This window comes from Crocodylus siamensis, chromosome 4 (genome assembly GCF_052110815.1).
Source record: "Crocodylus siamensis isolate JL-2025a chromosome 4, ASM5211081v1, whole genome shotgun sequence".
NCBI lineage: Eukaryota > Metazoa > Chordata > Crocodylia > Crocodylidae > Crocodylus > Crocodylus siamensis.
In genome coordinates, this window is record NC_143398.1 from 121,813,585 (window position 1) to 121,830,838 (window position 17,254).

Consider the following 17,254-nt stretch of genomic DNA (forward strand, 5'->3'; position numbering starts at 1 on the left):
AGATTGCCAGCTAGGGTGCCAATTAATAACAAATGCTTTGGTGCTTTTCCATCTACTTGGATCTAATCTAGATTGAGGTTAAAAATTTATTTCACATAGGCCACCAAACAACTTCTGACTTTCTCACTGTCACTCTGAGTTTGAATGAAGTTGGTATGAAGTTGGTCTTTTACAGGTGAAAAGCTTTAGGTCCCAATCTCCTTAGCTAGCCCATCCCTACCACAAGAAGTACTTTTTCAAGAACTTCTCCAGAGCTTTGGTTTCAGACTTCAGTCTGTTGTATAATGCACTAAAACAAAGAAGAAAATAATAATGTCATTATATGCTTCAAAGATCTAGTAATTTTTTCATCATCTTTTTCAGTCTGTGAACTATCTTTGACTCAAAATGATGGGTGCTTAAAGAGCTACTGCCACACTCTGGCAAACTTTTCAAACTTCAGCAAAACTCCACTTAACGCTGCTTTTCTTTCCCTCCTATTTCCTTTCACAATATTGCTGAATATGATAACACTATAGTTATATAAAGATAACCAGCAATCTCCCATCATTATTTGAATCTTCAAAATTGAATTTACAGCTGGGAGAAACTTGGCAAACCTGGAGGCTAACATTCTAAATTCACAGAATAAGCACTACATGGGCACTGACAGTACAAGCTTCTCCACTGTCTCTCGTTTCAGTCTAACCCTGAATAAGGGAACTTTTTTTGAGGATGATTGGGTAACTGCTTCTACAGTTCTTGGCCTGATAGTAGACATTGCCAGGATAAGTGATACTGATGGCCACTGGCAACTACAGTGAGAAGCCCAGTTCACTTCCGATTCTGCAGGTCACCCAACAGACTTCAGAAATAACAGCTGTTGCTTTCATTTGACCTAGGGGGCACTCAGACACCCTGCTGAGAAGTGCTAGGTATGGTATTCTAGTCCTGGGTTTGTTAGTTACTAGCTCCTCTGCTGCCAGTCTCCTCTTACCTGATTTAATCATTACTGTTGCACCCTTCACTGCTAGTGGCATCATCATTCTTGCCAGGAAGTGTGATGTCATAAACCCTGGATTGGTTGATTACTGAATGAGGTATACAAAAGCCCCTAAGGGACCACTTTTAGTTGTGAACTGATGCCCTGGGCCTGATAAATGAAAATTTGGGACCTACATCAAAATTTAGGACATGCTCCAACTCCCATTGAAGTCAATGAGAATCTTTCTGCAGACCTTTGTGCATGTTCAATTGAGCTTTTAAAGAGGTGTTTGGGGTGGTGTTTTTGCTTTTAAAGATGACATGGCTTCAGGTTTGCAATTGTTTCCATTCACAGGTATGTCTTTCCCTTTTAAAAATGTATAGTGTTTACTGTTTACCTGTTCTTTTTATTGTTTATGAAGCCAATGTATTACTGCAATGATAATACTGACTGTTATGTATATTATCTATCCCCAAAGCTTTTCTTCCTTATAAATTGCAAGAATTTGTAGTTTTAAAAATTGGTTTGGCTTTTGTCTTTTAGTGTGATTTCTTGCATGCGTATGTCTCTGTTGTATATGTCCTTCAGTTTTTTTCTAGTAATGATTAAAAGTTTAGAGATAAGTGGGATTCCTCCCCCCCATAATTAAGGTTTCAAAGAGGTGATTTCTTCGTGTGCATGAAAAAGAGAGACAGAGACTGACTGTGGGGTTTTAATCTGAGCAGAACATGAGGTTAGCTGTTATCACTCATTCCTCACATTTTAAAACCAGGTCCAGAAAGTGATCATAACATATAACATTCAAACTATATGTATACTTCATGTTGGGAACTTCAGCTTAATTTGGGACATTGTCTAAATGATAAATCATGAGTAATGCTAATAAGAAGATGCATATGGGAGATGCAGTGTCTCACTATATGTCCAAAAGACCCCAACCATACACTATTTTTTTGTTTGTAATGGAAGTAACATACACATGCAGAATTCTGTGTAGTGACTCACCCTGACAGCCAAGGTAGTGATGTGTCGTAGGCCGTTCCTCTACAGTACGCTCATATTTTTAAACATGCACCAGCCAAGCCAAGTGATAGCAGGCAGTGTGTAGGCTTGCCATGCATGCATGCAGCATTGCCAATGATTTTACCTCCATGCTGACCAGCAGCACACCCAGCTATCCCAGTCTGGAGGTCAGCACACAGCTGTGCCAATGCATTTCACTTCTGACCTGCAACACCCACCCAGTTATTTCAATCCTCAGTCTTTATCCCTTAGGCAGAGACGCTGCCAATCAGGCTGAGTTACAGCAGGGTCAGGGTGGCATTGTGATGCACACTAACAAACATGGGGGGATGTTGGGGGGGCTCTTAGATAAGCCTTTCTTTTGTCTCTGTGTTTACACAACAGCCACCCAGAACAACAAGTCTGAAGTCACATACAGCAATAGATATATAAACTCTACTAACCACAGAAGCAGGTTTTAAATACATTAAAATATTTTATCCCATTATTTGTTTTGACCAATTGACCACAATATTAAAAATTCAATCAAGGAGCAGCTGACAAGTGCAGTTGCCTAATTTTATTTAAGGGTTTTTTTTCCCCCCTTTTTCCATTTTTCCATCCTGTTAACGCTGCTGCCTGTGCCCAGACAGTAATGGGCTTCTTGTATGCCCACGACTGTTATGATCATGTAAATTTATTGGTGCTTAGAAGAAGCGAGCTATTAAAACATTACAACAACCATTACAGCCAGGCTCGTGTTGGCTTTCGCTCCCAATGAACATATGCTTCCGAGTGAATGCCTAAACTCTTATTTATGGATTTAATTTAATATGCGGAAAGAATTCAAAATTAAATTTTGTGTCTGCCTCCAGAGAGTGTCAGTGTATAATAACATGGTAATTTTTACACATCTTTATGAGAAATGGGAAAATTAATTCTTTCTGACAAGTTGTAATTATTCGACTTGGAACAGTTGCAGCTGAGCAGTTTGCATGCCTGTTGTCTGTTGTTGCGCAGTGTAAGGGGAAAACGTGGGGATGGAGATATATTGTGTGTCTGAGAGTTTCTAATAGCTTCTGACATTTTAGCCCTGCATATTATCAGGGTGCTCTTTAAAGGAGCGGGGGGGGGTGTTATAATCTGTAAATACTGGTTGGGACACACACAGAGTTATAGTACACCGAGCATCAGAAGGCAGGAAAATTATTTCCAGCTCTCTCAGGCTGGGGAAGGGAATCTCTGGATCACCTTGCAGATTAATAAAGTTGAAAGTAACATGACACCTTTTGATAGGCTTTGACTTCATCAGCTCTGAAATGCGCATATATGCTTAGAAAAATGTAGTTAGTCTCAGACCCTGAAAAAGTTGGTTTATTGTGATCAGCTCCCTTCAAAATCATGGACAACTGACAATGCTTAGCACCTTTCATGGGACTGGACCCTCTAAAAGTTATTAGTCTTTTAAAATGGGATTGAAAAAATATTTCGTTTTTAAACAGTAGGAGCTTTCAAAGCAGATATTTTCTTAAGGATGACTTTGTAACAGAACTAAGTTCTGTTTCAGAATTTCTACTGAAACTTGATGTTCATCATGGATAAGCCTCAAGCATCACTGGATGCATTAAAAAAAATTAGAGGAATGCATAAATTGGGGTATTTACAGATCTAAAGGCAAACCTAGTGATGGGTGCCAGATTTTCTGTCCTCCTGGCTTGGTCTTTTTAGGATAAACAGACACAAAAAGTAGGGCTTAGAAAACATTTTTGCACCTATATTGGTGCAGTGGAAGTGCCACAGACAAGGTGATTTTGAGCTTGTTTTCTACCCCAGGACTAGCAGGACAGGGAGTGAGGGTGTGTCAGTTAAGTGGTGTTAATGTTTCAGAAAGTGGCAATCTTACCTATGCAACTGAAGTATTATGGCCTTTCGTCTATTGCCAACTTTTGGTCTTAGAAATTCCATGGCATAAGGTTGTTTGCACTCTCCAAACTACATATCCTAGCTGTGACATATGTCTTAATTACTGAGTTATTGCTAAAGTTCTGCAAATGGGTGTAAAACATTTGGGAATTGAAGCCTATTCAGTGTTTGTAGCGGGGTCCCTTGAACCAAAGGAACTAGCTGACTGTCAGACACCTCAGAAGTCCCTTGAGGGTTAGAGGAAAAATGGTTTTGCTAGGCAAGTCCACAAGCAGCTTTCTAATGGAAGGTGGGAGAAGCCACTGTAGACCTGTCAGGGTTTGACATGCTGTTTGGATCTCACCAGGAGGAACCAATTTGTCCAGTGGAGTTTCCAAGGCTGGAGTGAAAAGGGGTACTTGTGGCAAGGATGTTATGACACAATTAGTTCCTGAAAACCATATCTTAAAATGAATCATCATGACTTGGAATGAATTTTCCCATAGGAACAATGTTTTAAATGGGGGATTTGTTTCCCTGGTACCCTCTTTTCACCAAAAATAACCCAGAATTTTGTACTCCATCAAATATAGATGAGTAATATAGCTACATTAATGTATTTATAGTGTAAGTAGCAATCATTGATTTGGAAGGACTTATTTGAGGTGACTTTGCTGGACTTTTTGAAGGGTTCTTGGCTGCAGGTTTTTCTGCAGTCTTGTCTGCTTTCTTAAAGAAAGTATCCAAGGAAGTTCAGACAGAAGTTCTCGAGGGAGATGGGTGCTGCAACAAATTTGTTTGCTGGTGTGGTGTGGCGTGGCATCAGATCAAGCGTTGTAAAGTTGAAACTGGTGTCAGAAAGTCAAAACAGGGTGGCAATTTATAAATGCCATAAATGTCGTTTGTTGTAACTTGAAACGTCTTAAGTCAAGGACTGCTTGTATGTTTGTAATAGAGTCTCTGTAAATCAGAATTCACTGACCCATCTTCATGAACTCTGTATTATTTTATAATGTTCATGAATGCCAAGAACCTGAAACTCCATCTTACTTCAGGTAGATGCAGTATTCCATACAACTTGCTTACATATTTCTAGTCATTATTTTACTTGCATTTATACAGTGGGCTTATCAATCATCTCAGAGTGCAAGTTCAGAATCATAAATATTTCCAAAATAGCACAGTGCCAGGGCAGGACTCTTTCTCCAACAATCAATTTCACAGATCTTTTCAATTCCCTTCATTCAGAAGCCTGGGAAAACAGATTTGCAGTGTGACTTTTGGGTCATCAAGTGCAGACTCTCAGAGACCAGAGGGGGAAGCAGTCTTCTCCTTTTAAAAACAGTTAAGCACTTGGTTCCAGTACCTTGGATGATTGAAACTGCTGAAGTATCACATGAGGAGAGATACTGTCTCTCTCTCTCTCTCTCTCTCACCTAGCTAAATTCCCCTTGAGTTTCCATTGTGGTATGGGTACCACTGGGGAGACGTACCTGCTGTGTATTGTTATTCTGCCCCTGTGCTATCCTTGTTCCTATGCAGCAAGCACAGATTATACCTGGGGAGTCACCTTCTCACAGCATATTCAGGAGTTTTGTAAAGCAGGTACCGCACTAAAACTTCACTCTTCTCAGATCACATCTCATTGCCACTAGGCCTGTGCGAAGCAGCTACTATTCACTTTGGATTCGGATTTGGCCGATACAGGGGACAGTGATGTGATTTGGTGATTCAGTCACTGTCCTGAATTGATCTGGCCACTGCTGAATCTCCAAATCATGCAGGCCCATCCCTTGCCTGCTCTCCAGCAATGGCTGCCCCACCCACCCCAGCTCCTGATACTTTGAAAAAAAAAGCCCTCCCTCCCTGGGTGCTGCTGGGCAGGGGGTGATCCTTGCTGCCTCCTGCTGCCCCATGCTGCATAGGAGGCTCTGCATGAGCCCGCCGACCCCCCGCCTGCTCTCCCAAGCCTCCCATGGCTGCCCCACCCACCCCAGCTCTGGCCCTTTAAGAAAACGAAAACAACACCCCCCCCCCAGTGTCACTGATTCCCTCCCAGTGGCGGGGGGTCCCTGCTGCCCCACACTGCCCCACACTGTGTGGAGGGCTCTGCCACGAGACCCCAGAAGCCTTGAGGCTGCTGTAGGAGCTGGTGAATCTGGGGGAGTTGAGGGGGTTCTTAAAGAGCTGGAGCTGGAGGGGTGGGGCAGCCATGGAGGAGAAGGTGGGGGTTGGGGGGTTTGTGGCAGAGCCCCCCCAGCAGTGGGGGGCAGTGGGGATTGCCTCCCTGTCCGGCAGCACCTGGTGAGTTGAGGCTTTTTTTAAAGGGCCGGGAGCTCGGGTGGGCAGGGTAGCCATGGGGACGCTGGGGCAGCAGACAGGGGTCGGAGGGTCTGGGGGAGCAGGCAGGCAATGGGGCCTGGCAGGGATTCCCCCCATGGCCCCTCCCCTGTCCTCCAACTTCCTTTCCCCCACACCCTACTACTTACCAGCTCTGAGTCCAGTTCCAGCTCCATGCTGCAGTGGGCAGGGACTGCCCAAACCATTGAAGCTCTCCAAATATTTTGTGAATTGATTCAGAGAGCTACAGATTGATTTGGTTCTTTTTATTGGACACTTGATTCGATTCGGATTTTGAGATTCGGCCACCGAATCAGGCCAAATCTCCTCTGAATTGAATCAGCACCTGAAGCTTTGCACAGCACTAATTGCCACCAACACCATTATGCTTTGCTAGGCAATGTGCCGACTTGGAAGACTTTCAGTAAAGGTGAAACATCCCAAATCACTAAGGTTCTGTGAATTATCACACTGAATCATTTCTTTATGCTAAGCCACTTCTTTATGTCCCTGTATATGATATATCTTGGGCAGAGGTACTTTCAGAGGTACTTCTCCTTCAACCTGCCTCATTCAAGATGTGTGATAAAACAAGTTTAATACATAGCCACTTTCTGAAATAAGATTTTTTTAAAATAAATAGTTTGGTTCCTTGCAGTGGTGTTTGAACTCTAATACAAAGGATGCATATTACAATTTAGTGTTGCCAGCAGCTTCTTCTATACAGGAAGTATGATTATTGTTAAGGGTTACACCTGGCCTCAAAGGGCCAAAGGCATGATAGAGACACACTTTATAAACTAACTGAATTGGAGATGCATAAGCTTTCATACAATTTCTTTGGAATAAGGAAAATTCATCCGTTCCATCATTACCATTCAGGAGGGAAGGAGGAAAAGCTTTTAACAGTTTCCAAGTTGTTTTGCAAAGCAGATCCTAGAAATTCCACCACATTCCCAGCAATAAACATGGTGAGAATACCTATGTGAGATGTAGATGTATGTAAGCAAGAATTAGACAAGCACTGAATTCCTGGACAGATTAATCTAAACCGTGGGTTATGGTTTTTTTTAATTCCTTTCAAGTGCCTAACACATTTTGGAGATAAATTCTTTGAATGGAGATGCTCATTTTTATTGTAAGTTTTCTTTACAGCTAGGAACATTTTGACAGTGTGAAATGGATTTCTTCGTCTGACTCCAGTATGCACCTTCTTCTCATATTCTAATACCTTGTATCCTAATCCATCAATTTCCTGGTTCTCAAGCTATTTAAAATGTAGACACATTCTTGTATTCTGTCATGGTGTTTTTATATGTTGCTCATTTTCTTACTCAGCACCTTTCTTATAAGCGCAAATTCTCCAAATGGAATTTTGTTTGTTTTGTTCAAGTTATTTGGGGAGCAGGAAGACAAATCAGTATAGGATTTAAATATGGAGACCTCATAAAAGCTGCAGAAAGCGCTACTTAAATGTCATGAAAGTACTTCTTCTGGAGCATCTGAGGATCTTGAAGCATCCTCCAAATGTTAATGAATAAAGCTTTGCAGTGTTCCCATCCTGTTTACAGATGGCAAAATGAAACACAGAGTAATTTAACAGATAATCAGTAAGAGAGTCCAGAAAAGAACATAGGTCTCTTTGGGATAGGGTCATTGTTGACTAGTGCAACCTCCTTTACTGTGAGAGATGAACCTCATAAATAGTGATTAATGCATAGAAGTTTCCCTAAAATATTGAGTTGGTTTTATTCAAACAAGAACTCAAAAATTTGAATTTGTTCAAAAGTTTTCTGAAATTAATCAAGCTGCTTGGGTCTGTAAAACTTGGCTTGAAATCCAGCTAATCTCCTTTATGAGGTTTTTTTTCTCTCTTTTTTTGGTATTACTGACTGTATCCACAATATGAACTGGCTTTTTTTTTTGTTTTGACACTTGAGAAGCAATGCAGTGTAGAAGGTTGGCTACAGGAATCAAAACTGGGGACTGGGACTCTTGGTTTCTGAACCTACCTCCTCCATTGATTAATTGTGTGAATCTTGCAAAATCACTTAATCTCCGTATCATTTTCCTTGCTTGTATAATTGGGTTGCTAGTGTGTGAAGATTAAATGTTTAATGGTTTGTATTTAATAATGTCTCCTATTTGAGGTAAAAATGCAAAAGATTATTACAGTACTTCCTCCTTACAGAATAAGTCAGGAAGTTCAGAAATAATGTTGTAAGTCACCATTTAAAATGACCAAGATGACACCAGATAACAAAACTAACTTCTTTAACAATTTCTTTGCCTCCGGACATCTCACTGTCCCCCCCCCTCCAGTCCCTACTCAGAAATTATACAGATAGACCCAAGAGAGGTGCAGCCAGGCTCAGGGTCAGTGAGGACCTAGTCAGGAAACTTCTGGTGGGGCTAGACATGTTCAAATCAGTGGGTGCTGACGATCTCCACCCCAGACCGCTGAGGGAATTGGCAGAGGTCATTGTGCGACCCCTGGCACAGCTTTAAGAGCATTCATGGTGCTGTGGCAAGATGCCAGAGGACTAGAAAAGGGCCAATGTTGTCCCCATTTTCAAAAAAAGGAAGAAGAAGGACCCAGGAAACTACAGGCCCATTAGTCTTACCTTGGTCCTAGGGAAGCTCTTTGAGAAAATTATCCAGGAGCACATCTGCGAGGGGCCAGTAGGGGTGGGGATCATGCTCGTGGGCAACCAACATGGGTTCATTAGAGGCAGGTCCTGTCAGACCAACCTGGTGGCCTTCTACGACCAGGTCACAAAATCCTTGGATGCAGGTGTCGCAATGGATGTAGTCTTTCTTGACTTTAGGAAGGCCTTCGACACTGCCTCTCACCCCATTCTCATTAAAAAATTAGGCGACTGTGGTGTTGATGCCTACACAATCAGATGAGTCTCAAATTGGCTGGTGGGCTGTACCCAGAGAGTGGTGGTGGACAGGTCTTTTTTGACCTGGAGAGATCTGGGCAGTGGGATACCCCAGGGCTCAGTCCTTGGGCTTGCACTGTTCAACATCTTCATCAGCAACTTGTATGAGGGGGTGAAAAGCACCTTGTTCAAATTCATGGATGATGCTAAGATGTGGGGAGAAGTGGGCGTGCTGGAGAAGAGGGACAGGCTACAACTAGATCTGGACAAGTTACAGAGGTGGGAGGATGAGAACAGGATGGGTTTAATATGGACAAATGCAAGGTGTTGCACCTGGGGAGGAAGAACCAGGAGCATACCTACAGGCTGGGGAACTCCCTTCTTGTCAGCACAGAGGCAGAAAAGGATCTTGGAATCATTATTGATTCCAAAATGAACATGGGCCACCAATGTGGGGATGTGGTCAGGATGGCTAACCGCACCTTGTCATGCATCCACAGATGTATCACGAGCAAGTTCAAGGAGGTGATCATCCCCCTCTATGTGACACTGGTCAGGCCGCAGTTGGAGTACTGCGTCCAGTTCTGGGAGCTGCACTTCAGGAGAGATGTAGACAGCATTGAGAGGGTCCAAAGAAGGGCCACTCACATGATGGGGGGCAGGAAGGCAGGCCCTATAAGGAGAGGTTACAAGAGAAGGCTGAGCGGGGATTTGGTGGCTGTCTACAGACTGGCCAAGGGGGACCAGCATGCTATGGGAGAGTCCCTCTTCCCCCAAGCCCTACTGGGAGTAACAAGGAATAACGGCCATAAGTTGACTGATAGTAGATTCAGGCTAGATATCAGGAGGCACTTCTTCACATTCAGGGCGGCTAGGATCTGGAACCAACTTCCAAGGAAAGTGGTGCTCGCTCCTACCCTGGAGGTCTTCAAAAGGAGGCTGGATAATCACCAGCTTGGGTCGTTTGACCCCAGTATTCTTTCTTGCCCGTGGCAGGGGGTCGGACTTCATGATCTACTTAGGTCCCTTCTGACCCTACTGACTATGAAACTATAAAACTTTGAAGAATCTTTTGCATGTGCCATTTAAGGTTTTGTCTAGTTTTGGGAAACTGATATAGGTGTATTCCTTTTTAAAGGTAGGAGTCCTCAATTCAAATCTTGGTCCTTTATAGCTTGAACTAAGTAATTCAATCAGGATCTTGATCCAGTTCAAAAGCCTGGAGGTTTAAGTCAATCTGCTTGGCATTGTCTAGACTGGTTTGTCTATTCCTAGGCAAAAAAACAGCATTTGTGTGTTCGTTAGAGCATTGCTCAAATAGCATTCCCTTTTTTCTGTCTTCTGGTGCTGCATATCAGAACGTGATTATAATCATTATATCCCTATCTATATCTTGCTCTGTTTTCCTTTTAATTAGGTTGTAAAACAATTAGTTACCACCGTGTCTCTTTTTTCAGACTCCCCCAGTGAGCCTGGAGCTGTTTGTTCTCCCTGGGCTAGGAGGAGGGGGCCCTATCGTCTCACTTTATTTACAGCAGGGTGAAGGTCAGATATAAACAGTTTTTGTTCTTGTGCTGTTGCTTTCTTTTGTGACCTATCCTGCATTGTTTGGCTTTTTTCCTCCCCCGTGCTTTGAAGTGCCGCACACCAGGTGTTCCTGTTCTGAATTACACATGAAAGGACCACATCCCTGGACTAATTAACTAGTAAACTGCACCCGCCTCCCTTGGGTTTAATTGATGCTGCTCTTAAAAGGGGAAGCCAGTTCCTTATTCCCCCTGATTTCACACCATAGTCATCTCCTCTTTATCTTCCTAAATGGGGGGAATAGTCTTGAATTTCTCACTTCTGGGCCACACACCACTTAATATGTCCTCTCATTCCACAATTAATAAAAGAATTATCCTGCATTACATTAAAAAAATACCCTTCAAATTTTTTTCTTTACTCTTCTGTCTTTCAATCTGATGGTTACAGCCTCTCACTGGGGAGTGAAACATAGAATGTGAGCCACTTCCTCAGAGCAGAAAGACTGAGCTTCTTGCTGCTAATTACTTTTACTTGATTGTCTTGACCCAACAAAGGCATTGGTGTATGCCGGCATATTCCATGGCGCATGGTTACATTCCTGGGGCAACGTTCTTTGACATGGAATCACTGTAGACTTTCATTTTTACTTTTCTAAGTTTTGCAGTGATAAACTGGTGTAAACTAACCATATTCTCTTAGGCCTTATCTAATTGTAAGAGATTGAACTGAATGAATTAAGCTGGTTTAGAAACTGACTTAGTTAAAACAGTAAAACATTCCTTTGTGGGCAGTCTTAAATTGGCCCGATACTGATTTATGGTAAGGTGATAAGGAATCAGCTATAGCAGTTGACACTGTATTTACTCAAATACAAGATGCGTTTTTTCCCCCTCAATCAGCATGGGGGAAACCCTCTAGACTTTCATTTGTGAACAAGGAAACCTTTTAAAAATACATTTTCTATCAAACTGAGGCCAAAAGCAACGTGTGCTCAGTAAATTTAATCAGCCAACTATGAAACTGATTAAATATATCCGGCACTGAGCATGACTATAAAACACATGGCCTGGATTGGGTAAACATGCTGATGAGACCCTACCACAAGGACAAATTAGTACAGCCCATCTAAATAAAACATATAGTAGTGCCAGTTGAGCATAATCAGCCTCAACTGTTTTTAAAGTTATAGTGACCCTCTACATTGAATACATTTTGATGACTTCATTCCCACAGCTGAGCTGTGTCTTTCTTTCCCGTTTCAAATGAGTCCTGTTTCTTCACCATCTTTAAGTATCTGAAAAAATCACCAAACAGTTCACCCATAACCCCTCTGTTGCCTCCTCTCTTGGCCTGTCATATATGATTAGTGTGGCCTCACCCTCCATGAGGTGGAGCTGGACTAGGTTGCCTTGTGCCTCATCTGCATTAAAATTTTTGGATGATCCCAGAACTCATAACAAAACCACCTGTTTATGATTGTGAGTGAGAGTTAATTAGCACATGGACCTTTTGTGTGGTATATCTGGAATACACACACTTACTAAGCAGTGCTGAACTGTGAGGTCACCATAGCTTGAAATGCTGTTGACTCTATGGTGGGGCCCAGCCCAATGAGCTGCTTGATAAACCATGAGCCTCTTGCTTCTGGATTAATATCATGCATAGTTTTTATCATCTGTAAGTAGATACAAATGTGTCACTGAAAAGTGTGTTTCTTGGAGTACCTGTGTTAAAATTTGTGGTAGTTTCAAAAAAGGTAAAGTGCATCAGTTTTGTTGGTATTATATGCAAATTACTATAGATACATTTATCTCAAGGTCAGTTTTTTCAAATTTGCTCCTTATTTTTATGTGTTCAGGGAGACCAGTCACTGACAGTAAGAAGGGGGCGAATGGGCTGCAAGGGGAAAAAGTTGTGCGGAGTGGGATGCAGCAGAGGGCTACCTGACCTTCAAGATTTATTTTCCATGCTGTAACAGTGGGAAGGGAACAAATTCAAAGCCTAATTGAATTATTAGGTTCTATATTGGAAAATTATAACAATTTTATAACTTTTCCATATATGAAATCTAATTACTGGGGAGTCGTCTTATATTCAGGGTCATTTTGTATTTGAGTGAATGCAGTACATGGCACTATTAAATCTGAAATAAATCTGTCCATACAAAGAGGGATTAGGAACTGATTTAGTTAAATTAGTGCCAGTTTTGCAGACAGACAGGGTCTTAGGGATCATACTGGACCCTGTCATAATAGATTTGTACTCCTTGTGCACTCATGGGTCAAATGATGCTGCGTGTCTGACAAGTGACTTCTGGGGGCTCATTTCAGATCTTTATGATGCATGCATTTTGTTTTTTAAAGTTAGAGCCAAAATCTCGTGCTGCCAGTCAATGGAAAGCTGTTAATCCCAGGTACGCAGTGATATAGGCTGAAGTTTTCGGTTCTGGCTTTGGTTTTTTGGCTTAATTGGTGTGTGGTATCATTTAAAATCTTATTAATTAAAACATTGTAAATGATGTATTTAAATTATTATTAAATTAAATGAGTATATTAAAATTAAAATAACATTGAAATATTATTAGTCTTTAACTACTTTAAAATCATATTACTGAGATTAAACTCTTGTACTTCACTCCTGCTTTGTCCATGCTAGTCAAATGGTAGCTTGACCTGCAGCTCAGCTGGTGCTCTCTTGGATTTAGATTCAAACAAACTTCAGTGGGAGTTCAAGTGCTCAAGGAAAGTTGGATCAAGTCTTGTGTATGCTTGTTAGGCTGGGAGGATGGTAGTGCAGGGTAAGCAGGAAGCAATTTATTGGTTAGCTTCTACATACTGCAGCTCTACAAAAGATAAATGTGCTTCTGAATGAAAGTGGTAGCGGGTATTTGACTTTAAGGCTCTGTATGCTTGTCAGTCATAATTCTTGCTCGCATGTTAAGCCTCCTTCACTGGGATTGTACAGCTTGATGATGCCAGTAAATAGAACTATCTCAGATTTTTGAAAGAACTGTAGTAGGCATAGAAAAGTTTATATCTGAATTGAGTTCAGGGTTGTAATCTGATTTTCTACATGTATATAGACAGTCTTGAACTGCAAAATTCACTTCTTGGCATTTCCTAGAGCCCAGTTGCTTCTTTCCCAGGAGCAGGTACCTTTTCTGCTTTATGTCTTTGTTTTTAACATCATGGTCCAGTTGCCACTGGATTCATTCTACTGATTTCATTGAAAGTTAGATTGAGCTGTGTGTACTTAAACACAGTACTGATTTGCAGAGGATTCTTCTTCATTGTTGCACCTCCAGTGCACTCTTTCCATATGGTCTGCTCCCAATATTCTTCACAGGTTACTGCTTCTGGTATTGGTGTTGTGAAATCTTGTGGCTGCATTGTAGTACTACAGGACATTTAGGAGATGCCATGGTTTGCTTCTCTTGACAAACACATTGGATGGTTGTGTAGAGCCTCCATGATTACATGAGACGCTGCATCTGCTAAGACCCACTGTCAGTTTGTTCAGGCTCTGCCACGTGTGCTATGTGTAATTGAAGCCAGATCCTAACATAACTCCTCACTGGGGGTAATTTTTTGCCAGCTCTATTCAACATCTCTGTCCCCTAGTTTCTCCCATTATTTTTGCCAGAGGGTAGTTCTGGCTGATTCTGGTGATGTGGTCAATGGTACGGTAGAGGAGGAAAAGCTATTTCTGGATGAGAGATGATGGTGCGCTGGTTGATGGCCATATAGTGGGTGGTGGTCATCCGACTCTTGTACTTGCCAGCCAGTGTCACTTGCTACTTTCCTCCTAAAGTAGGGAGGTGCTATGTCAGATAGTGTGTATAGGCAGGGAACAGGGGTGGGTTTTAGGCAGCTTGTTATAATTCTGCACGTGTAATTTAGGGCGATGTCAATATGTCTACTCTGAGGATTATGTTCCTAATTTTCGAATGGATATGAAATATTCTGGGGATTACGAATTTGAGCTCTTTCATCAGTAGAAAGTATCTTAAAGGCATGGGCATTCTTTGCCATCAAAAGTGAATACCTTGTTCTCAGGAGATGGCACAGTTTAGACTGGGAGGGGGCAATTATTTGGGCTGGAGAGCCAGTTAGGGAGTTTTGTTGAGCTCTTAAGGGTCAGGTCAGCATTCCCCTGCCCTCTCTTCTCCCTGCAACAGTTCACCAAAATTCCCTAAGTGGTAGATTACTAGACTGGTCCAGTGCTTCCAGATGGAGCAGGTAGGCAGGGGCTCCATGAAGACCAACCCAGGACCCTTGTGAGCAGGGCATGCTTGGATGGGGCTGTGAGTGGCCGGGGAGCAGTGTCAGGCAGGTGGAGCTGGGATCATTGGGCAACAACCCAGGGCCTGGGACAGAACAGCAATCTTCTCCCTGCATGGGCCCACACTGCTGCTGCTGTCACTGGATATGGCCCTGCCCACCTATCCTGCTCCCAGACACTACTCTTTGCTTACCTGCAGTCCTATTCCATCCACTCAGCCGAGTGTGCCCTGCCCACAGGGGTCTTGGGTTGGTATCAGTTGAGAGCCCACCTAGCCTCCTGTCCACTTTGTCCATTACCCCTGGTGATGGGTGCAGGACAGGCAGACTAGGGTGCCAGAAGGAGCTGCTGCTGCTGGGGCTACAAGGAAGCTGAGTCCAGCCGCTGTCCTGTCCCAGCCCTGCTCATGCCCAGTGGCAATGGGACTGGCCATGGGCCATGGGGCAGGCTGCTCCCTTGCACCAAGGGACCCATTGTGGGATGGATAAAATCCCTCGGTGGGCTGAATTTGACCTGCTGGCCATATTTTTCCTGCCTTGGCTTAGACACTAATAATACTCCCTGCCTCCCCCCCCACCCCCCCCATTAAGAAGCTACGTAATTGAAAAAAAAAGGTGCTCATACAGTTCAGGAGCATCTCTTGCTAAGTCATTGTGATAGTCTCATCTTGTCTCATCAAAAGAATAAAATATTATTTTTGTTAGCAAAGGTGTAGGTTTTGTTTGTTTGTATGTTTTTAAGATGGCTTGGCACATTCCCCTTACACTTAGCCATTCCTTTTATAGTACAGTCTTCCTTCCTTCAGAGCCCTGTCATTTTAGTAGCAGGACACTGGCACTGCTTTCATCTCTTCTGCTTTTACTTATGGCATGTTAGATGATGTTCTTGGTATTTTGGGTATTGCACTCTGTAGCTGAGTGTCAAGATGTGAAACAACAATTACGAGAATTCCCCAGGATTAACAACTAGGATTCAGCAGTCTTCCAGTCTTATTCCTGTAATTTTTTAAGCCTCTTCAATGCTTGGCTTTTTCAGTAGTTTTGTAATGAAACCATGTTCTTTAATTTTTTTTAAATCTATCAAAAATATGTTTAGTTACTGCAAGTGAAAGTTTTATTTAAAAATTACTTTTCACTGCTACATTTATTTCACTCTTCATAGGAAGGGTAAAAAATATTGAGGCCATAATTCAGTTTCACAGAACTCATCTTCTCGGCTTTTACAGAAGTTGTGATGGTACAGGAAGTTCCTGCAAGGCAGGGGGGTATTTAGATTACTCTATTTCACTCACTGGAATATGGAACTAGGTTAGTCAGTTACTTATTTGTTTCTAGCCATTGTCAATTTTTAGTTAACTGCCTCTCTAGATTTCAGAATGCCATTGTGTGGGGTCACATCACATTTGACTCTTAGGGAATTAACTGTCTATACTGACTTTAAAATGACATGTCTCATAAAGATTTTTTGCCCTCATAAATTTATGTTTTGAGCCTAAAGGTGTTTGGTACTGGCATTTGATGATGGTCGCAGAAAACATTGCTATTTCAATAGGTAACTTTATACAAGCAAGTATTTTGGATTTCAATTGTCTGCTATTACTTCATCTTCCAATGCGCCTTCTCCATCGTGGATTTTGAAAAGCGGGGTAAAGATGGTTTGGTGCATCATCATATATAATACAAAATATTTTTTTCTCCAGTAAAAAAAGAAACTAGAAGCTTTACTAATATGCCAGGGGCCTGGAGCTATATTATTCAGTTTAAGGCTAAAGCAAAGCCAAATATATCTTTATAGGAATTCATACTAATTTGCTAGATTATAGATAAAGTTTTAATACCACAGCAAACTGGACAAAAATAATCCAAATGTGTTTTGAGTCCTGTAGTCATTACAATTAAATGTACATCTCTTATTCAGGGTTGTAAAACAAAATCTAGCCTTCCTGAGCATCTTGACAGTGCATCCGACACTTCTCTGACAGTCATTTCCACACCTGAGTTAATGCTCACCTGAGTTAATATTACCACACTTGAGCTGAGCTAAGGTTTTTAGCCAGAGCTAAAAACAGTTTGCAGGGATATGCAGGGATAGAGAGAGATTACCAGGAATGGCTAACAGAAAGCTAAATTGTAGAACAAAGGATAACTTGATTAATAGAACATCAAGACCATTAACAATGAGAGAGGGTTGTTCACACCTGTGAATTGAAGAGAGATTAGCAGGAATCGGATTATAATGAGCCATGAAATCAATTGACTCCATTAAGGATGCCTGAATAGAAATGCCGCTGCCCTTCCCAGACAGTTGGCTTTAAATATTGGATACAGCAGGAATGAAAGGTGGGTTGCAG

General features: G+C 42.0%; 1 protein-coding gene across 17 annotated transcripts in view; it reads left to right on the plus strand.

Moving 5' to 3' along the window:
* SOX5 (SRY-box transcription factor 5) overlaps nt 1-17,254 on the plus strand; it is a 914,829-nt gene that overhangs the window by 343,860 nt on the left and 553,715 nt on the right. The window contains exon 3 of one of the 17 annotated variants that reach the window (XM_090043612.1): nt 10,547-10,638. The exons of 14 other annotated variants lie outside the window; for them this stretch is intronic. In XM_090043612.1, the coding sequence (XP_089899738.1) occupies nt 10,547-10,638 (92 nt within the window). Of the gene's footprint in view, nt 1-10,546; nt 10,639-17,254 lie in introns of those variants that run through there. 2 more of the 17 variants (XM_090043610.1, XM_090043608.1) reach the window with 2 other exon arrangements.